The sequence below is a fragment of the Acyrthosiphon pisum genome, chromosome A2 (genome assembly GCF_005508785.2).
Source record: "Acyrthosiphon pisum isolate AL4f chromosome A2, pea_aphid_22Mar2018_4r6ur, whole genome shotgun sequence".
Lineage (NCBI taxonomy): Eukaryota > Metazoa > Arthropoda > Insecta > Hemiptera > Aphididae > Acyrthosiphon > Acyrthosiphon pisum.
The window spans coordinates 34,447,699-34,471,605 of NC_042495.1; the positions used below are offsets into that span (position 1 = coordinate 34,447,699).

The following is a 23,907-nucleotide window of genomic DNA, read 5'->3' on the forward strand; positions in this document are numbered from 1 at the left end:
CATTATTTCGACTACTTATCGTGTACACAGACACAAAAAAAAAAAAATAAAAAAAAAAAAATAAAAAACACACATCATTGTAAAATCAATACATTCATCGTTCCACTCAGAATCTAAAAATGGTATACATCTTATATTGTATATATATTATACATTATATTATATTATTTTTGTTTTTATTGTTTAAGGGCGTCGGTAACAATTCGTTTTTTAGTACATAAACATGACGTCTTACAGAAAAACTCTCACGTTCTGTAGAATAGTCAGATTTTAATAATTTTTTTTTTTTATTTAAAAGAATAGAATATTTTTCAGGTAGGATCAAAGCCCAATTTTCAAATTTATAATTATACAACCTAAAATATGCATTTGAATAATGCACAATATTTGTTCTTTTTCAAACGTATTTTTCTATCTTCGTTTAAAGTAAAATTAAAATCCGACCATAGTATTAGGTTAGCCTAACCTTGATGCAATTTCTGAAAAATGTACAATGTATCTATACATAATATATTCAATATGACAATAATTATGATGCTTAACTTAAGGAAACCCGGTACCCAATATACACAATATATTATATCATCAAACAATAGTTTTCACCTTCAAAATCTCAATTTCATACGGTTTACTTATAAATATTATATATTATAGGTATCCAGAAGTAACTGTTTATTACGTCTTTAATCATAAGCATAACGATACATCATTTAAAAAAACTCCATACAATATTAATATATTATACGTAGTCTGATAGTCATGTCTTGTGATTATTGGTAAAGGTACTATTAATGTTTTTATTATTATTTCAATGATTATGCATCGACTTTCGACGTCATTAGCATCGAACCATATTGGCATATTACATATTTAAATTGCTTAAAACTAAATGACATTTTATATAGATTTGTTCTTATTCAGAACTTGATTATTACGGTTGTTATTACTTATTACTCATTATGTTTAAAAAAAACGTAGTATAAATGGCATTAAATGGCAACTATGACTATATTTGTATATATTTTACTACTTAGGTATAACTCGTAACATAAAAAATATTAAAACAACTATACAAAATGAATTTTTTAATAATTATATCTTTGTAAAACAGTGTTATAAATAGATTTTATGAAAACATTTTTACTTACCAGCTGAATCATAACCTCTATATTCTAATCGCTTTAGGCCATTTACTAGAAGGGTTATAATCTCTTCCCTGGATTTCGGTGTTAAGTGATTGAGATAAGCAAAAATTCCTAAAATAAAACAAAATACATGCTTATCAATACCTAATTATTTATTTATTTATTAATTAATTTACGCCAGTCGGCATTTACAATTATAACAACAATATAAAATTATTATTATTATATACCAAGTATTCATGAAATATTATTGTTAAAAAATGATAACTTTAATAATAATAGCTATTCAATGCATTATTAATTTCAATATTCAAAATATTAAATATATTAAAAACAAATAGTGTAACAGTGAGCATTAATTATGTAATGTAAATACAAATAAATACTTATATGTATCAACTGCAATAAATATTATTATATTTTAACATATAATCAGTGGAGTAAAAAAACTTTTGCGAAGGAGGATATATTATTAGTTAAATAATACACCTATGGATTGTAATAAAACGTATACAATATATAATAAACATATTTAATTCAATTTGATTTAAAAATTGTATACCAAAATAATTAATTTAAAACAATCAATTGTTTTACTTTGATCTAATTTGTCTATTGCTTCTCATAGTAGTAGAATATCGCGTCCTACTATCATCGTAAGGACCCAGCTTAACAAGTGATAGTGAGATCAACGATAAAATCTTTTGACTATTACCTATATCTTATCAGTGGCGTATCGAGAATATTTCAAACCTTAAGCAATATATTTGAAAAATGACACACCCACTACCCCCTACTACATAATATATAATTTAAAGCTGTATGATAATTAAGAATTTTTGTTACAGAACGTCATCAATAATAAAGCATAAACAAATTACTAAAAAAATTAAATATACAATCGTCCACTCAAATTTTAATTAAATAAATAAATAAATAAATACATTCCTAGGCCTAAGCAATTGCATTAGGTAAACCTTGCATTTCGTTCACCACGCTACTGTATCTTATGCATAGAAATATATAATATTACTACACTATATAGAGTGCAGTAAGTTGTAACATATCAAATTCATATACACCTATAATTGCTGCTATTATAATATTATCTAACCTAGGCGTTTCGCCCCTGAATTTTAATTCATTAAATACTAAAATATAAAAGTGTTAACATAATTACGGATATTGTTTAATTTGAATTCCTGTATGGAAAATTAAAAGGGCGTTTCTGGTACGTCTTTCATACGTTGGTTTATTATGCATAATGCATATATTAAAATTAATATTCCTGTTTATTATAAACAACTTTCAAATGTATTAAATCTAAATATATATATATATCAATTTTAAGCCTTCTCCGAATCTAATTCCAACGTTTTTATAATTCTATTTAAATTAATAACTATAGTAGATTAGTCTGTTATAAATTTATAATCATATTTATCTATAAATACTATATAATAATAAGTTCGTGATTATATTACTATAATATTATCAAATAAGTAAAAATATTATTTTTTTTTACCTAGATCCACGACTTGTAGTGTTATTATTTTGTATAATTATTAATATTCAACATTTAATTTAACTAATAAAATATTATCCTCTACAATTCGATTTTATTTAAGATCTACTTTAAAGTCTAAAAAAACATAAAATATTAATTTTAAATTGCAGATCAGAAAAATGTATTAATTTAGCAGCGCATTCGTTTTAAATATTGTATTTACATTTTATACGTTTTTCACTATTATATTATAATATTTACAATATTTAGATGATAATGTTTTGAATAAAATGTATTTTACAAAAAACAATTATAAATAATGTTTTTTAAGCAGTATTATAGTTATAAAGTAATAATTTTGTAGGTTTATAAGTACGGATTAATCTAAAATGTTTGAATAATAATAATAGAAGTCGTTAAATCGTAAAACTATGACAATAATTTTTACATTGTTAGGTACTTGATTCTGTTTATTGATATTTTGTTTGAAAAATGATAAATGGTAATGGTATTATATTAAATTGTATTAATTCAATATACAATACTTGAACATTAAAACGAAATTTCCAGTGAAATTAATTTTAAAATGTATTTATTGGTTACGATCAAAAGCAAAAAGTTGTACATAAACTAATTACCATTTTGGATATGATCCAAGTATTTAGTATAAGTATATTATAACATCGTATGTTGTACAACCAATGAAAGTGAATGGTAAAACAACCGGTTCATACACAACTTCTACATGAACCATCTACCTAGCAATAATCTTAATCTTTTTTTTATTTAGATGAATATAATATCTCCTCCGGTAAATGCACCACATTGCACCCGGGGAACAATTTATTTTTAGTTTAACAGAGAGAGGTACGTAACTTACATACATAACACAATTGCATAATACGTATATCGGAGACGCCATTCGTTTAAGAAACAAATTATTACTTTAACCCTCATTAATAATTAAGTACCTACTTAGAAAATTAAAATTATTCCTTAATCAAAACAATTCCTTATAATTAGTTGAATAATTATGTACTATAGACTAGATGTAAGATAATTAACATCCATTTGTTTATCTCAAACATTTAGGAAAAAAACTTGAAATAAATGAATTGATTAAAACAATTTTAAATATTAAATAACTAAACGAATATAACTTTTGATTATCAAAATCTATTAAGAAACAATAAAATTAATATAATGCTTAATAGTTTATTCTAAATTACATGTCTACAGGCCACAGAATTATTAAAATACTTTTATTAGTTTTTAAATTATCATCAGAATAAATTTGGAAATTGTTGTTTAAAAATATGAATTAGTGATACATTTGAGAATCATTGACAGACCACTTAAATATATAAGACCACTTAACGTTTAGTTTCAATGGTATGTAAAAATGAAGAAAAAACTTTCGCGAGTACCTAGGTACCTAATGAAAAACGTAAATTATATTATGTGTTAATAAAAACCATTAGCAGATACTTTTATTTAACGATTATTATAGTGAATAAAAAATGGTTTGATTTTAGTAGGTACAAAGAAATATATAAAAAAATTACTACGATATAATTATATTATGTAAAATTCAAAAGAATATCAAGCACAAGTGCACAATGATAACATAAATAAGTATGTATAGGTACTTACCACACATGTTGAGAGCGTAGTTCCAGCGTACTGATATGGATTGACGTGCACCGGGGATGGTCTGAATGTATTTAAACTCTGTGTTGGCGGGACGGCGGCAGAACCCCTACCACAACCAGGGCCTGTGTTGGTATATGCACCATGTACGTGACGACTATGCAACGCGGACGGTACAACGTGGCTAGGCGTAGTTCCCCCGGGCGATACGCTCTGCCAGTCAAATCGCGAACTAACACGTGAAACTGTATAGGCACAATGATAAAATATATCAGACATATTATTATTATTATTATTGTTGTTGTTACCTGTTATACATATTTATAAATTATAATGTATACAGGTACACTGTGTGTACTCGCACACGAACGTGCGTTGGAGAAATTAATTTTCCGGGAAAACGAGTGAAATTGTGATCGTTGGAAATCGAGAAAATTATTATTATGATTATTATACAGGTATTTATAATATTATATTGAACGAATTTTATCTCCGCAACAACTGCAGAAACAATATTATATACGCAGTATGCGTTGTCCCATACTTCCAACTCGGATACAGACACCAGCGAATTTGTAAGGAAAGTTTATAGAGAATATTGTGAAATAACATCAGGTTCTAGTGGCAACACAATGTTGTTTGAAAAAAATATGAATCTATTATATTAAAAATATTTTAGCAATGTCCAAAATGTACGTGTAATAAATAAGATTAGGATGATTTAAAAATGCTATATTTATAATATATATTTATTTATATATGATTCTATAATGGGTACCTAAATACTAAAATATGGAAAAATTAACAGTGTAAAATTAATTTAGTTAAAAACTTTTAAATTAACAATTATGCTAGCTTCTCAAAAATAATTATTAAACATTTAAGTTAGCTTCAATTATTTGAATTATAGGTGATTGTATAAATATGATGTAATTTATTAACTTGTAATTTTAAGACATATACACCAATACAATATTATGATCAATATATTGTGCATTGTTCTATGTTCCGTTTAAAATATGAAACGAATAGACAATAGACGATATTACTGTTGAAATATTAAATTAAATCGATTAATTTAAAAATACGACAATAAATAACTCTAACAGTATAAATCGGGTTTTAAACTCTTTTTTAAAACGTCCGACAACATATTTTGCTTCTTAATTTCTCAAAATAAATAATATTCGGTATTTTAAATGTATTTGGTATTAGGTATTTCAAGTGGTTTTTGATAGGTCCCATCAATTTGCAACCAACACTTAAATAGTGTCAGTAAAATTAAATAATACTTTAGCAGTAACCTTGTACAATAATGTGTTTTCACTACAACAATAGTCTATAATATTAACCTTATGTTACAAATTTGAAATTCAACAGGTTAGTGAAATATCTACATATTAAAGTAATTGCATTAAAAATTAAACTTTAAACATGCGTCTGTATACTTTTTTTATACTTTTTTAAGTTCATAAAATACATATATTATGATTTTTTGTGTCTTAAGCACATTCTTTGCCATCATTAAAATTATCATTATTACCTAGTCATTTTAGAATATTATCTATCGTCATTATACCAATAAAACATAAAATATGTAAAACATTAAAATAAATTACTCAAACAACAAATTATAAACCTACTATGATTACTAAGGTCATATATTTTTTGAACAAACTAAATGTTTAAGTAATTAAAGAGTGAGGACCCTTTCTTCAGAAATAAATAGTAGATAGGCCCCTGTGTAAGATATTAAGAAATAATATCAATAGGTACCTACCTACATAAAATAATTTTTTTGTCTTACTGATATAGACACTGATTACTAGATTACGAGTATTTTGTTATGTGTAAGTATGATAATTTTAATTAAAAACCGATACGACTAATATTATTTACATTCTGTAATCTGTAAATAAACTATATTTTTAATAACTGAACGTCAGAACCACTTTTCACTAAAGTATCTACAAAGTTAAATAAATTTACAAAATTATAAGTACTAGTTAATTTATTTAATTTTAATGAATATAAAGGTTTTAAATTAATACGATTCAGATGTCAATACTATAGGTAGCGTATGGAAATAGTAGGTAGGTAACTACCTATTATGTACTTTCTCTTTTGCGTTAGCCTCCAATAATATGACTACATAACACACGAAAAATAATACTTTTGCGTAGTTGAATAAATATCCAATTAATACTGATCATAATACATTATGTATTAGTAATTTAAATTAATATAAAAATATATATCAATAGTCAATACATTAATTCATCTCATTATGTAAATCAACAATAAGGTACCAATGTACCATCCAATAAAATTAAATTATAATTTTATTAATTTAATTCAAAGATTACAGAGATTCACAGATAGTTTGTTTTTAATGTATTTCTTAAACACTAAATTACAACCAAATATTTGAAAAATGATCCTACTACAATTCAATATACTATAGGTATATAAATTCTTTGTTCTTTATTTAGACTAGACATGGAGAACTTTTGCGTTTTTATACCATCATATTTCTTATCAGTAGTCATATCTACAAAGAAAAAAACGTTATAATAGTACTGGTAATGTGAAAACTAATAAATAATAATATATTTATAGTTCACACCACGCAAAATCTAAAATAAACAGTTAAAAGAGTAATCTCTTTATGTCTATCATTTAATATTTCCTTTAACATATACACTGCAATATTTTATTGATTTGAAGCATCGGAGAAACTATGGCCGTTAGCATTTTCTAGGGGGATTACGGCTAGTTGAGGAACATATGTATGTGGAGCAAGGGTTACTAAAAACCCAGGTGGTCAGTGGTCACCCATCCGGGAACTAGACGCGTATATAGGTAAAATCCGTAAAGATAAAATAACTAAATAATCAATATAATATTATTATAAATAAAGGTAAGTACGGTGCATTATATAACCGAGCAATCGCAGAAATTGTATTACCTATTATACTCTAATGCTATAGACAAGGTGGCTATAGCTTGCACTATAGCAGCATTTATATCTACAACTTGGCTATAGATATAAATTATCAGAAAAAATATTAGTGGTACTAATATTATGAAGTCAAAATAAAAGGTCAAATACACATTTGAATTGCTTTGAATAAAATAATCGATAAGAAATATTTTATAACTCAAGAAATACATATAATAATAATAATAATAATAATAATAATAATAATAATAATAATAATAATAATAATAATAATAATACATTTCTTTAAGTCTAAATATTTCTTACAGGTAGGTACCAAAATTATGCATTTAATTATTGCAATTCATCACTATACAGAACGTTATAAAATATTAAATCGAAATTCTACAACGGAGAAGGTATATCAATTATCAACATATCTATAAACTTAATTAAACTTACGATAATAATACATTTACTATTCATTAATTTTAAATGTAAGCTTAACATATACTTAGGTATGTCAAAATAATTGAGTTAATATATGCATACAACTCATCTAACTTAATTTGATTGAAATGTTCAAATGTATTTTCTATAAAATTTTTTTTTGGTAAGAAAAAACTTGAAATTAGGTAGGTAATATAAATATTACATTACGAGTATACAATTTAATTTTCGAAATAATATAATATTTATTTAGTGATGTGCCATAACTTGCAAATTAAACCTTAATATATTATTATGTACCTAGGTATCAATAAAATCGATAAAATAATATTATATACACACATACACAGCCAGTGCCATACTATTGGTGGGGTGTTATCCCCCCACCTCCCACGGACATTTTTAGGAAGAATTGATTTCTTATGAGATGTATTTTTTAGTCATCAATAACGGGAAACTTAGATATTTTATCCCCCCCCCACACAAACACCAAAAAAAAAAATTCAGGTCTAAGTATGCCACTGTATAAAGTACAAGTGATACTGAGTGAGTTTTAGATTCTGAGCGGAACGATGAATGAATTTATTTTACAATGATGCGTGTTTTTTTTTTATTTGTGTCTGTCGTCAAAGTAAAAATACATCAATTTTCTTCAACAGCATCTTTTCTATTAGTAAAGTGAATCTAGTTGGTACATAAATTGTTGCTGGTGGAAATTAAAAAAAAAATTGAGCGTAAATCCACAGTATTTTTTTATGAGCGTCTGAAGTTTAAATTTTGATAAAAATTCATCAAAATCACGATAATTGGCAAATTATTTCGAATTAGAAATTCATAAAAAAATGTTCTATATTATATATCTAAGATTTTACATTTTCATACAAGATTCCCCTTTAGTTTACCTATACATTTAACAAAAAAAGACGATCACCGAAAAGTCAAATTATTTTTTTACGAGCGTTTGAAGTTAGACATTGAATATTAACCAGTAAGTTAATAAATTCTCAACAACGATTTTTTTATTTTATCGTTATTCAAAAACGAGTATATATAATTTTTATATATAGTCTGTAAGATATATATAATTGTTAGACATATTTGTAAAGACTTTTAGGTCATTTAAATAACAAATTAAAAAAAAAAAAATTTAAAAACTATTAACCGTAAGTAGGTACAATCAAATGTTTTTTTTTTATGACTTTTTATACACAATAAAATGTTCAAAATATTTTGACTCGTTTGGATTTATTTATAGAAGTTTTCAAATTTAATTTTTTTGTTGTATATTCTATACATTTCAATAAAATGTTATTCGTTGGGTCAAAAAGCTTGAAAATGTAATACAAGTTGTTATAATAGCAATTGATAAATATTAATGATCTATTGGCACGATTTTTTTTATAAGTATTTAAAGTCCAAATGTTGACAAAAATGTAAAAAAATCTCGAAAATTTTGAAATTTACTGTGTTTAAAAATTATAAAATGTTTAATTTTATAAATTAAAATTGAAAAATTAAAACAAGGATTCTCATAAATAGTTTATACTGTAATCAGAAAATCTAAAAAAATACAGGTAAACACAGCTATTTTGTACAGACATTGTATGTTAAAATTTGGACGTAATTACATATTATTATATTAAAACTAAAATAAAGATTTTGTTTATAATGTAAATTGGTGTAATTTGTTGTAATGTAGAAACATTATTTATATGGGCATATAACATTTTTAGAGTTTATTATTATGATTTATACACACAATTACATTTTCAAATATAATTCTTTGCCAGAAATTAATTTAACCTGCTTTTATACTAATGCATAGTAGAAAAATAAATAACGTTAATGACAATCACAATCATCAAATATACTCAGTAATATTATAGGCTGACTCTCACCAGTATATTCGCTTAGAATCGTTTTCATATACAATGATTTTATATTATCATTGAGTTCAAATTTAACACCATACATTACTACAGTGACCCACTTGTAACCTACTGTACAGCATGTCGACACCCACTTACCCGCTTTTTTATATTATTTAAAACACGTTTATATTTTATACTTCAATTTTTTTAACAAGAAAATTATTTATACACTATACATAGCATATTGCATTATGTAATTTATATATAGCTAGGTAGGTACTATAAATATACCTAATATTTAAAAACTAAATTGATAAAAAGATATTATATACCTACTCTTGAAATGACGTAATAATATACTATATATATTATTGTATATTATTTATACACAGCATAAGGTATATATTTTAAAGGCATGTAACCAGCTTCTCATCTACCCTCTCCAAAAACAGTATACATATATGAATGTTTTTGTATAATAATTAATAGTTATGAGATACGATAACTTTCATTTTATTTTGTTTGACGTTTATTATATCGACAATGTTTTAAATGTTTAAATTTAAAATGCCATCACTTATGATCGATATTTGGTTGCCTATAGGTATACGAATACTATTATTTTTTTATAACAGTAATAATTTGTATATTTTATTTACAATTTATAATATTATAGAAAAGATTCGTAAAATTCAAAAAGCAGGCATAAGAAATTTAAAAACTGATAATAAATATTATAAAATCAATGGTCGTACCATATTTTTGTAGGTATGTTCTCAATTTAGCTTATTAGTTCAATTTTCAATGTGCAATTTTACATCCCACGATTTCAATGAATGCTACTTATTTTATGCTGACACTGCAGCAATAAATACTAGCAACTAGTATGAGTTCAATTCATCAAACTTCGTAATGATGAATATTAAAAAATTCTAAAAACGTCCTTACAACTACCGAACAGTACACAATATATATTAATTGATTTATGTAATCTCGTGTGGAAATGCGGCATAAAACTTGCTGATCTTAGTATCTTACCACTGCCCCAAAAGGAGTATACCGAAAAATAATATATCGCAAATAGGTTGCCCAAACCAAAAAAAAATAAAAAAACAACATCTAAATATTTCTGAATGGTTGGCATTAGTAATTAAATCGTACGAAACTGTAAATCAGACTTTTGCGGAGATTAGCTCGCCCATAATTGCGATTTAACCCTATAGGGGCTACAAAGTCCTGCATTCTTCAACATTTGGCACCTAAACATACTAGTACAGTAACTGTTGTAGTACATAATTTAAATTCAACTCGTTTAGGTTTAAAGTTAAACTTCTAAAATAGGTAGGAATGAAAATGTTCAGACAATTATTTGTTTAAAAATATTATTATATTATATTAATATTATAACATTATCGTTACAAAATTCTGTCATGTAAGCATCCTGAGTCGTGACTACATATAATACGTAGATGAATCTAAATATTATAATATATTAATATGTATATAAGTATATAGTATATTTGTACAATAACTTAGATCATAATTTATAGGTAGAATATACGATGGAAGCCGCCGGCGAATAGCGACCCAGGCCGGTTATGAGAAACTCGGAACAACAATCGCAGCAATACAGAGTAACTGCAACAGCAGCTGATAATACTACAACGGTGCACTCTGCGGGCGGCCCGTCACTTCGTACTCCAGGACGACGTCCCCTCACACCATGCCCTCACGACCGTAATAACAATAATAATAATCTCGTTGTTATCAACTACAGCACACAGCTCTGATAACGCGGCAGTATGTCATAATAGTATTATTTTTAAAAACAACAATAACAAGCGTGAAGCGACAACACGTCAAGTACACAACCGTACCGCCGGCTAACCTAACCCGCCGGCTTCCGCGACCCCATAATCCGTATTCGGTGCGTGTGTGCGTGTGCGTGCGCAACTTTCACTATTCACAATTTGTTTAGCCGTCGACAGTAGTTGTACACTCGACGCGTTCGTGCCACACCGTAATATTATCATTATCATTAAAAACGTTTTGCAAACCATCGTCATAGCCGTACTATCGCAATCGACGTTGACGTTACTTATTAAGTGCGGTGTTCGACTGAAAACACGGCCACGGCGAAACAGCTGACGACGTGCGACGATAGCGGCCGGTCGGCGACTTTAGATATAGAATAAAAAATCGTCCAGACGCAAGAGCCCTGCGCACGCTATAAGTAAGATTGTAAAAAACAAACACCGCCGACTACAACTAGCCTAGGCCCTAGGTACTCTATTATTGTTCATTACATTTCCATACACAGCCAAGACTTTGCCTGCGACACGATCAATAATAAATAATTGTTATCATCGAAATGGTTATTTCACGTCGTGTTTCGCGCTCAGAGCGATATTGTTATTGCCTATTAAATCGGGTTTAAGGGTTTGCCGGTACTTACGACTTACGGCTGCTTATCGCTTACGATGACGTGCGTAATAAGAGTTTATCGGTTTCGACTCTCGTCCCCGGTAGACTTCGGACCTCCCGTTTCCTGCTCTCCTCCTCACCACTTCTACCACACGTCGATAGACAAACGCCGTCCGTGCACAATTGTCAACGCCATCGTTTCCGGTTATTTGAATCCGCCGGACGATACATGCTACGTAAACGTGATTAAGAATATTAACCTTTAACCATGATCGTAAACCTCTCTCAGTCTCCCGCCGGTTGAGTGGCTGACGTACAAGTGTACAATTCTATCCCCGCGGGCCGCAGAGAGATCGGCATGAAAAACAGTGTCACCCGACCGGACGGACGAGATTTTCCCTCCGTTTGCCGTTTGGTGGTTGACGTGCTTTACGTCTCATCGGCATCGCCATTCGCCGCCACTAAGCAGACTTTCAACTTTTGAATTTTTTCACTTTTCGATTTTTCCTTTTATCTCTTCCAACTCACTACTTCCTAGTCAGTTGTATGTACCACGAATCAAGAATTACCTATGGTATATCTTAATTATTCATGGAGGGTTCTATATTTACATATTCAGTATCTCAGAATTTAAATCCTCACTAATCAAAACTCAATAGTCAATAGACATTAGCGCAAATGCTTGCTAGGTATCTTGCTAGATATCTAAAAACACGTGATCTGCCCACATTTCGCAATTATGACTTCGGTCTTTTCCCTATTATACTTAGTCGTTATTAGTTTATTACACTAACACTAAAGTTGACGCTACACCCGAATGCGTAGTCTCCGTCTTGCAAACGCATTATATAGCAAATTATACGTAATGATTAATAAATAATACATTTAACTTTGCTTAAGATTAGATGTCCTATAATCAAGTTTAGAAGTTGAAGGTTTTTTCATTAGCTATATATAATGAACAAACAATTTTATTTTTTAAAATGCTTATAACTCGGAAATAGGAAAATATAGGTCAATTCACTTCAAATATTAAACTTAACAGAATTGAATGGATTATTCAGAACGTACGTTCTTACTATATTATGCGTTTGTAAGACTGAGACAAAGCAAGCGGTTGCAACTTCGTTTTTTTGAATGTATATAGTATATACCAATATAATATATTATAAAATAATCCTAAGTTGCATAACATTAAATTGTAACGATTCGTATATTGTTTCTGAAATTAATTTTTTGATTAATTGTTGGCTGATTTCAGATGTAAATTATTAAACTAGACCGTAAAAAACGATATTTTGCTATTTTATTTAATAAAAAAGTAGTTACCTAATTAATATTTATTTTACATGATGATACTACCATCGTTATTTTTTATTATTCTTAAGTACCTAATAGCTATTTCTTCCGAATTAATTTTCTTAGTATATCTTTATTATATTAATTTATTTATTTAATGTGGGTAACCGACATACAAATATAATATCTGTGCATAATATAGTACAACTTGTACATAATGTAGCTGTGTAAGTACATAATTGTTTAAATGTTTTTCCTTGTTTCTATTTCATTATTCATGTAGTTCAAATTAATTAAAAATTATTCAATTGGGAATAAAACAGACTGCATGGTTTTTTACAAAAGTCTAATGATCGACATCAATGTTATAGTTATATCATCCTGCATTCCAACAAGAATAATTTTTTTAAGTTTACAAGTTTCTAGGTACCTACTTCTAAAATTTAATTTTCTGAATACTGATATTTACTTGCAAAGATTTTCATTTCTAACTATTTAATAATTTTATTCTATTCATTTAATTTTATTAACTATGTATGTTTTAGCAAATTGCAAATGCATTTAAAGACCAGTTTGAAAAAATTATTGTTTGGGAATTTACTGCTAATTAATAGTTAGCACTTAACTAGTTATACAGGTTGTATCTTATGTCATTGTACGTAGGGTTTTTTTAACAATTATGGATCGATGACATAGAATTTCGTTAAAACGAAAAAAGACGTGTTTCTTTATTTTTAACATGTAATTTTGTTATAACAATTTCAAAATTTTTAAACACACAGGTGTACCAATAGCAAAATCAACTTTATTTTTCCAAATGGTAACTACTGTAATTAGATTCCGGCAAAGCTTTTTTTTCTGAAAATTTTGATAGTCAAATCATCAATTTTGGTTCGCTAGTTTATTAGTTATGATCCTCTAAAGTTTCTGAAAATATGCATTAATACTTTTAATTGAAATAATTGGTATATGTTTAATTTACAAGAGTTAAATAATTTTCTCTTGTAACTACCTTTTTATACACTTCAGTGGTTTAATCGGTAATCTAATGACACTCAAAAAAAAAAAAAAAAACCAAAATTGTTGGCAACCATTCATTATTTTTATTTTAACATACAATCATCAAAATCAGTATTATTTTTTAATTTGTTACTATAGGTATCGTAATTAATTACTTTACAGTTACTTTTCTTACAATATCATAAATTTGGATTCTTTATTAGGTGGCTAAAGTAATAATGGCAAATTGGTAAATGGTATTCATTTGTTGACATTAATGTCTTAGGTATGTACGGGGGTTAAAAAAATTGTGTGATGAAAAAAGTGCAATGTTTTTTGGTGCTCTTATCGTAGTGGGATGAACTTGAAATTTGAACCATATACCTAGGTTCCCTATATTGGTAGATATCGCATGCAAAGTATGAGTTTAGGAGTTGAAATTCATAACTCTTCTTATTTTTTAGTTTTGGACATTTACATTTTATTTCGTACTTTTCCTATCATAAACTCCTATCATACTTTTCTTACAATAGCATTAATTTGGATTCTTTATTAGGCGGGTGAGGACTAGGGTAATACCTAATGGTATTTGATTCTTGTTATAATAATATTGGAAATCTGTAATTAACTCAGATTAAAAGTATGCCTAAGTTAGGTACAAACCTATATTGAGATTGACTATTTATCTAAATATCATGCAAATAATTTATTTTAAATCACGATTATTAAATAATTCTTGAAGAATTTCAACTGCTAAATTCATACTTTGCATGCGATACCTACCGATATATTTAAAATTTCAAGTTATAATAAGAAAATAAAATGTATAGGGTCTTAAGAAATTCTGAGGGGGCTTAAAAAAGTTTTTAATTATTCAACTGAATTATATTTCTATTATGGGATTAGGTAGGTACTTAATTATTATAGGTATTCAAAACATTTTACTCCGTAACAGATATAATATAAAATATTTAAATTTTCAATACATTTATATAATTTAATTACATAATGTGCGTACTATTAAAGATAGTATAAAAGATAATATAATTCACAAACAAAATTCACTATATGTTTCAAAATGATTAATAAACCAAAATATTTTCAAATAAACGTTTTTATTAATTTAGTTCTTGACGTAAATCATCACATTCGTCCTCTAGTGTTTCCTGCAATAACAATTAAAATGCCATTAGAAACTATATATATACATATATCTATTGTAATATAATATTACTTACCTTAGGTATTTCCAAACAATTTCCCCATTCTTCAAGTGTGACCATGTGATCTGAATTATCATCACATTTGTTTAAAAATGGAGCAATACAATGTTCTAAATACATAAGTGGTGCTCTAATTGGAAACAATTCGTGTCTCGATACCGCTCTAAAACATTTAATATAAATATGTATTACATACTAACAAAATATTCATTCAATGTAATATGTATTAAAATACTTGAATATTGGAACTTTTCTATTTTACCGGACACCCTTTTTTTTACAATTTTTTCCATTTTAACGTTTGTAGCTAAGCATGCTAAAAATGATGGTGAAGTCAGAATTTGGCGGTCAGTTTTATGTTTATAGCTAATTGTAATTTATAGTACAGTGAGTTCCGCTTAATGTGATGACTGTTTTATAGAATCAACCGTTTATTGGAATCAAAAATGAAAATCCCAAACCAAATATTATATTGAAAAAAATATTCTTTATAGAATCAAAATGGCCTGAACCAATGTGATCACATTAAGCGGTACTCACTGTATTTTCATATATAGGTACCCGGTGTGTTCACTCGACTTGTTATGTATAACCCCTTGGGTGGGTTTTGGACTTCAAATAAGTCCGCCCACCATACTCTGACTCCACCATAATTTTGAGCATGCTTAACTACAAACGTTAAAACACAAAAAATTAGTGTCCGGTAAAACAGAAATATATCCTTGAATTACTAATTCTATTTCTCAAAAATATTTTATTTTAAAGATAAAAATATTAGTAACCTAGCTAAAAAAAATACAATATCAAATAAAAACAAAATATTCTATTACTATTAGATCAAAAATATCAAAATATATGTATATTTATTGTTTAAAATATTTCAAGATTTATACGTTTTAGATATAAGCAATGAAAATTTAAATTTTACTATAGAACAATAAAAAAAATTGTATCTAAATATTATACTTATAACTCCCAACTTACATTTTAATCAAACAATAACAATATTAGCTTTTTCTTTTTTTTAATTATTTGATAATAAATAATTAATACTTTTATGTCATCTAACCTATCATGTGGGTAACCATCCAAATCACACCACTTCCAAACAGCAGCATTACTCCAAAGTTTTGTCATATTAGTTTCTGCAACATTCATCTTATTTTTAAAATGGGGGCTTAATTCTTCTCTATCTGCCAAATCTTGCATTATGTGAAAAAGCCATTCCCTCATTCTCCTTGGAAAATCTGCCATTTCTGAATCAGAACATGCCTAAAGATTCATAGCAAATTAATCATGAGACATGAATGTTTAAATTTTCCTACTGACTACTACTATTACAGTTTAACAACATTATTATTTATTACAACTTACTGACAATTGTTTACAAGCCCCGTAATATTCCACATGTAGGTGACTAAATTCTGGATTACTACATTTTTCTGATTTTTCTTCACAGTTGCAACGCATTCTGTGAATTTCACAATCAGAACCCCATGTTTGATTATAGTTTGAACAAACCTAAAAATACTTACAAAATTGAAAAAATCACTATAATAATGTTATTATGTTAATCTCACCCTTCTTCTATCTTCTGTTTCAACAGGACAATCTGAAATACATACGCATTCCGCTTCACCATTTTCAGTCAACTTGCATACACGTCCAGCACCACAGTGCTTTTTTTGACAAGGACCTAATGATTATCAAAAAAACCTTTAAGCAAATGAGTATAGGACGCAGATATATGCAACTATGGAAGGGCAAAAAAGTGTTGTTAGTAGCAAAGTATACTAGAGTTGAGCGTGAAAGACTCGAGCACCCAAATGTATCAGAAAAACAATTGATGAATCAATTGAGTAATCAAGGTGCTAACTTGAAAACTATTTTAGAATCACATAATGAACACTACAATATTGTAAAAGAAGTGACAGCTGCCATAAACCGTTTGGATGTTGAATCAAAAATAATTAATCTGAAGGTAACTTTTAAATCAATGAAACATCATATTTTTAAATAGTTACCATTCAAAAAGTATGTTTTAGATGACATAGGCAATTGCTTTTTTTTTTTTAGGATATTAATACTGAAGCAGTATCTTGGGCTGATGTTCTAATTGCTATCGGTGGTGATGGAACGTTTCTGGTTATGTCCAGTTATGTTCAAAATAATCAAACCCCAGTCATTGGAATTAATTCCAATCCAAGTGTGTCACTTGGTTATTTATGTTTACCAGATATCTGTTCCCGAAATATACAGAACACGTTTGATACGTTAGAAAAACAAAATTTTTCTTTTATTGACAGAAGAAGAATTAGAGTTTCAATGAAAAGTATCAAAAGTAAGATTCTATAAAATTTTTTTTTTTTAAACATAAATTGTTGATTAAAACATTAAAAATACATTCAATTTATTGCATTATTGCTTTGAAATATATCAAAAATTTTAAATTTACATTGGATAAATGTAAATAAAAACATTATTTTTTACTTCCTTAAATTATTGCATTGCACAACAAGTGCATTTTTATGTTTTCAACCATCTGTTATTGTACAACATATTATTATAGCTGGAGAAACTTCTTTCCACATTACTGGATATAATAAAAAGAAATAAAAATACAATAAATTCACTCCCCTAATAATATTATTTTTTTTTTTTAGAAATGGAACCACCTTTAAATATGTATCAAGATTTTGTAAAAATTAGACCAGATTCTCATTCATCACATGACATGTTGGCACTTAATGAAGTATTTATTGGTGATAAAATGCCAGGACGTACTTCCGAAATGGAGTGCATATTTGATGGAAATATGCCCATAAAAATAAAATCATCAGGACTATGTATAAGCACTGGTACCGGATCAAGTGCATGGAGTTATGCATTGAATAAAATAAGTGTTAATGAAGTTCAAAGGATTTTAAGTCACAAATTTTGTCAAATATCAAAACAAGAATGTATAAAAATAGCTAATGAGTATAACAAAAATCTAGTATATAGGCCAGATTTGGAATATTTACAGTACACTATAAGAGAACCAACAGGAAGATCACTTTGGCAGTCAAATGATGAATTAATAAAGTCTGATAAAATAAAACAGGCAGAAGTAGAAACTCACTGTGAAGAAGGATGTATAATACTAGATGGATTTCTGATATATGTTTTTCCCAAGGGTGCACAAGCTATTTTAACTTCAAGACCCGAAGATTCAATTAAGTCAGTTATGATTAATGTTGACTAAAATAATAATTACATTTTATGAATTTTTAACTATCGAAATTGTGATATTTTAATACAATTTTAATTATAAAAATAAATAATAAAAAAATAACTAATATTTAGTTGTGACAAAAATTTATATTTTAAAATAATATTGTTCCGCATTTTTTAAAATATTTTTTACAAGTAGAATATTAGGGCCAAGAAAGTTAATTTATTTAAATTATTTATAGCATTCTATACTTATTGTAATAATAATTATTATTTAAGATTTTATGGAATTGAGATGTTATACATAATATATAAATATTTAGACAATTAATATGATTTAATTTAATTTTTATACTTAATAAGTAGTTGATAGTTGATACTAAAAATCATTATACTAAGTATAAAAAAAATATGATATTCTAATTCAAAAGTACATTTTGCATGTCATCTGCATTCAATAAATTTTAAGCATTCTAAATGTTTTAGAATCATCCTTATTTTATTTAATAAAAAAAAATGTATTTTTGAAAATACAAATATCTGAAATATTTTTGAAATGTGTGTACTAATAAATTTTTCAATACAACTCTGACACTAATTTATTACCACCAATTGGTTATGAATATAAATTTTATGTTTATGAAATATAATATCCATTAATTATTTTAAACTATGCATTAAAAGAAAACTATGATATTTGAATGATACAAAATATCCGTACAATTTACAGGGAAACATTATTACATAATATCTGAACTTGGTATGTTAGATTATGATATTATCTTTATGTCAGTACCAATAAAAAAAAGCTACTACCAAGCAGTTTTCTATATTAATTTGATTGGATCACTGTTAAGTATTAGCTATAATTATGATTCTAATAATAATAAGAAGAAAATACAAGTAATGAATTTATAAACAGATATTTTATATGCAACACTTCCTGTAGGCATAGCTGGTTAGAAAAGAAAGGGTGATTGACAATTGCAAATTAAAAAATTCACTTAAAATGTCACTGGTCATTAGTTTTTAATTTCTAAAAAAAATATAATTACAAATAATTACTTTGTTGATTAGTCATTTCTGAAAGTTGAAGTACATTCATCTGAGATGGTCCATCACCAGTATTTTTTTTGCCTTCCAAAGATTTAACCAAAACATTTTCCATGAGATTTTTTGGCAAATTTTCGATTTTATTTCTCATCCACTTTTTTGTCTTCCTCTATTAAAAAATAGTAAAAATAATATATTTAGTCTATTAAGTTTGAAAAAAATTGATCTAATTTAGTAAAAGTAGGCCATTATTGTAATTGAACAGGGAGTTTTAGGAATAAACCTAAAAATGACCGCTAATCTAATGAATGAAAAAAATATTATAAATCAACTTAATGATACGTGACCACTTATAAAAACTTAGCATAGAGAATGGAGCAATAGGGGATGGCGAAGCCCCTTCAAAAAATATGAATACAATTTAAGTATCTAGGTATTTAATTAATAAACATTAAAAAAAAATTCAGCTAGAGGGGGCTTTACCATTCTGAAATCTGTTCCTATTTTTGACACTGAACATAGAAAGCAAACAGTTATGGGGTGATTCTTTTAACACTCATTAAAGAATTTACACATTTTCGAGAAAATTATTTTTACAATTTTTCATTTGAAATCGTTAAAAGTCCATAGAAACATGTTTTTCCATGTTTTTCCTATTGTTTAACATAATTTTTCAAGTTCATGGTGAATACGTAAATTAAAATAAAAACAGGCTTGACATTTTCATCAATAAGATATTTGATAAAGAAATATTTATAGAAGTATCATACAGAATTATTTTCTTAAAGATTTTGAACTTTACATATAAACAACTTTGAAAATTTGTTTTTCTTGAATAACTTTCACTTTTAATTTTTATTACAATACCTATAATTTGGTATTTTTAGAATTTATTATTAAAACCGGAAAATTATATAATATACCTACAGCAGGCTATAATAATACGTCTATAAGGTTACTTTATTAGCTAATATTATGTTATTATAATGATAAAAATACCCAAGTTTATAGATTAATATTTTTATAGTAGATACTAGATAGTTAAAAGTTTAAATATTATAGAAAACTTTATGAAAATGTTCACAATTTTTTTTATCTTTTCCGCGTCGAGGTGGTCCAGTAACACAATATACCTAGGTACCTGAATTTTCAATAAAAACAAATTAATCAACACATCAATGCACCTACATAAAATAGTTAGTAAATAAATTTAAAAATATATTAAGCATGCATTTTTAAAATAAGAATAAAAGAATAATTCATACTGGTTTTTCTTCTAATGACAAAGAACACTCAAAAAGTATAAATAATACCAACGTCCGAATAACAAGATCCTTGAACTGAACCATATTGACGGTTAAGTCCTAAAAAAGTAAATATTTATTTTATTACAGTGAGCTATTTCAGTTTTACTTTAGATTTTTAATCAAATTATTGATTTATGACACTTAGGTAGGTACCTACTTACTATGTAAATTTGCACAATTTATAATAGAATTGCAAATAATTTGTACCTGCTTAAAAATAACATATTTCTCATGCAATAGGCACATGAATACATGATATAAGAAAATCACTAAGTAGGTAGGTATCTAGTATCTAAATATAGGCTATACCACTGACTTAAGCACTTTGCCACAAGGAGTTACTAGTATACCTACACCTGGGTGCCTAAAATGTAAGATCTTAGCCTCAGTAATACTGACTACTGGGGCACTGGGCCCGTCCGCCTATGTCCCTAATTATAAAAGTTATTTTTTGAAAACAAAGGAAGTAAGTTTCTATTATTATATTTTTACAAATAGCTAGTCAGACTACGCATGCGTGGGCCGTGACTCTTCATTATTAAGGGCGTAGCGTTCAGGATCATTGGAAAATCAGACAAAAACATAAAGCAAAAAAAAAATAGGTACAATTTTATGTCACAAATATTATGTTAGAGATTTATTTTGTATAGGTATATGATAATATATTATGTTATGTTACGTACTTTCAAGGTAAATATCTAAGGTTAATATCAAAGCGGTTACCTCATATTTTCAATCCCGGTTTTATATCCAAAACCTATTCCCGACCAAAAAAATGAACGTTTTTTTCGTGGAATTTAATATTTGATTTATGTCATGAATCATGATTACATTATAATTGAATTTAATTTTCCAGCTATTTTTAAATTTTTTTCCCCAATTGCCGAATTGCCGTTGAGTATTGCTTATCTGTTGTGAATATCATATATATAGGTATAAGTGTATAGCTATATATTATAATACCGTCATAAACGTCATCGTCTCCGTGCGCTGATTCCTATTAAGAAATAGTTGATGGAATAGGGGCTCAGTCCATTTAGTATTTAGTACTATTTAGTTTTTAAGATATTTTTTTTATTGATCTTTGTTTCTTAGAAATATACACGTTTATATACATTGCCACAACTTACTATAGATAGGGGACCTTCCAAGTTTAATTTTAAGAAATTTTTAAAAAAAATTTTAGGTTTCTATCACATTATACTTTATTAATTATTTTGCATACATTTATAAATAGTTTATTATTAAATTACAACTCCCAGAGCCCAAACTCTCCTGGTTCTGCATTTGTTATTTGTAGTGTTTGCTCCAATGGTCGGTCCAAAGGCTAGCGTAGAATGCTCGATCTGCAGACCCAGATTTTGGGGTACTGTAATATATACAATATAACCAAAAAGTTCTGTGTCAATGTATCACTCTTAGTGTCATCTTGAAAAGTTATTATATTTAATTTTGGTTTTTTACAGTATAAATAAGAAAATTATAAAAATAAAATTTTTTTATGCAATTAATTTTTTTGATTTATTAAGATCGCCATTATTTTGATCAGATGTTTAAACTTTAAAGCAGTTTGAAAAATAAATATTTAAATTGAGGGAAATCGACCAAATTAAAGAATATTAAGTTTTTGATTTTGTAATAATAATAGTTATGTTATAAACCCACGAATGGACTAAATAAACTGTTTTAAAAATATGATTAAAAAATTTAAAAAATTATTTTGAAAAACCGGTTTTTACCGGTAACCGATTACCAAAAAACCTTATCAACGATTTTTAAACGATTAACGGTTATCATGGTGTTTGAAATATCTTTAAAAAAACGGTTTCCGGTTACCAAAATATCAAAAGTAAACGTTAACCGGTTACCGGTTTTCAAAAATTTTCGGCTCCTGCCGGAGCAGATTTTACAACTTTATTGATAACGGTTTTAAGCCCTATTTAATATTAATCTATAATTTTTAAATTGTTTTTGTAAATGTATGGTCACCTTGCATAAGCATACATGCGGAGGGAGGCCTTTCGAAGCTTAAATGACTTAGCCCCTAAATTAAATTGTATGTTTGCATGTAGTAATACTCAGTAATAGTCTTATGCACGATGAACCATGTATGTACAGTCTTATAGATAATATTCTAATTTTTGGGTATAATCCAAAATTATAATAGATCCCTCTTCAAAAAAATCAATGAAATGTCCGACCATGTATAATAATATAGTCGTTAGATAATCATTAATAGAATCATTAATAAAATGATACAATAAGTACTTCTATTTTAAATATTAAATGTTTATAATAATTCAGTACCAACTACGTCATCGCCACATAGCTTGTGTAAATGAGCACAATTGCCCTAATTAAAACCCTAAGAGTAATAACAGTTCAGTAATTTACGTTTTTTATCATTGACATTAAATAGATATATGTACCTAATCAAATTTAATTGGGTTAATTAATTTTGCAATATTTCTTTTCTTTATGAAAAAATACACTAACGACGCGATTTAATTAGAATCCAAGTCATCAAAACTAATAATGCCTACGTTATAACTCATAATGTAGCAAACATATGATTATATATCACCATTTGCCATTCAAAAATGATTTCGAATATTATTAAATTCAGTACCTAAGTAATAATTAATACGGTTCATTTTTTTTTATAATGAGTATATATATATAAAAAAATAATTCTGTACCTAATTAATATTATATTTATATAGATAGGTACTTATTTAGATACTTATAATTAATATAGCTACGACTGGCGACTGATATGTTTAGCTGATCATGGAAAGCTAAAAACCATTTCGTATTATAACATA

General features: G+C 27.0%; 2 protein-coding genes across 5 annotated transcripts in view; both read right to left on the bottom strand.

The window, feature by feature from the left end:
• LOC100162066 (glutamine--fructose-6-phosphate aminotransferase [isomerizing] 2) overlaps positions 1-12,308 on the bottom strand; it is a 22,620-nt gene extending 10,312 nt beyond the window's left edge. For 2 of the 3 annotated variants that reach the window (XM_001945164.5, XM_003246505.4), the window contains exons 1-3: positions 12,020-12,308; positions 4,306-4,547; positions 1,149-1,256 (exon numbers count right to left, since the gene is read on the bottom strand). In XM_001945164.5, the coding sequence (XP_001945199.2) occupies positions 1,149-1,256; positions 4,306-4,312 (115 nt within the window). In that variant the 5' untranslated portion in view covers positions 4,313-4,547; positions 12,020-12,308. The remainder of the gene's footprint in view (positions 1-1,148; positions 1,257-4,305; positions 4,548-12,019) is intronic. The other variant, XM_008187853.3, reaches the window with a different exon arrangement.
• A 2,059-nt stretch (positions 12,309-14,367) lies between these two features.
• LOC100160026 (Sparc-like) overlaps positions 14,368-23,907 on the bottom strand; it is a 15,367-nt gene continuing 5,827 nt past the window's right edge. Inside the window, exons 2-8 of one of the 2 annotated variants that reach the window (XM_029488876.1) lie at positions 21,041-21,139; positions 19,788-19,944; positions 17,090-17,205; positions 16,884-17,030; positions 16,579-16,781; positions 15,525-15,672; positions 14,368-15,452 (exon numbers count right to left, since the gene is read on the bottom strand). In XM_029488876.1, the coding sequence (XP_029344736.1) occupies positions 15,405-15,452; positions 15,525-15,672; positions 16,579-16,781; positions 16,884-17,030; positions 17,090-17,205; positions 19,788-19,944; positions 21,041-21,124 (903 nt within the window). In that variant the 5' untranslated portion in view covers positions 21,125-21,139 and the 3' untranslated portion in view covers positions 14,368-15,404. 2 annotated transcript variants of the gene reach the window in all.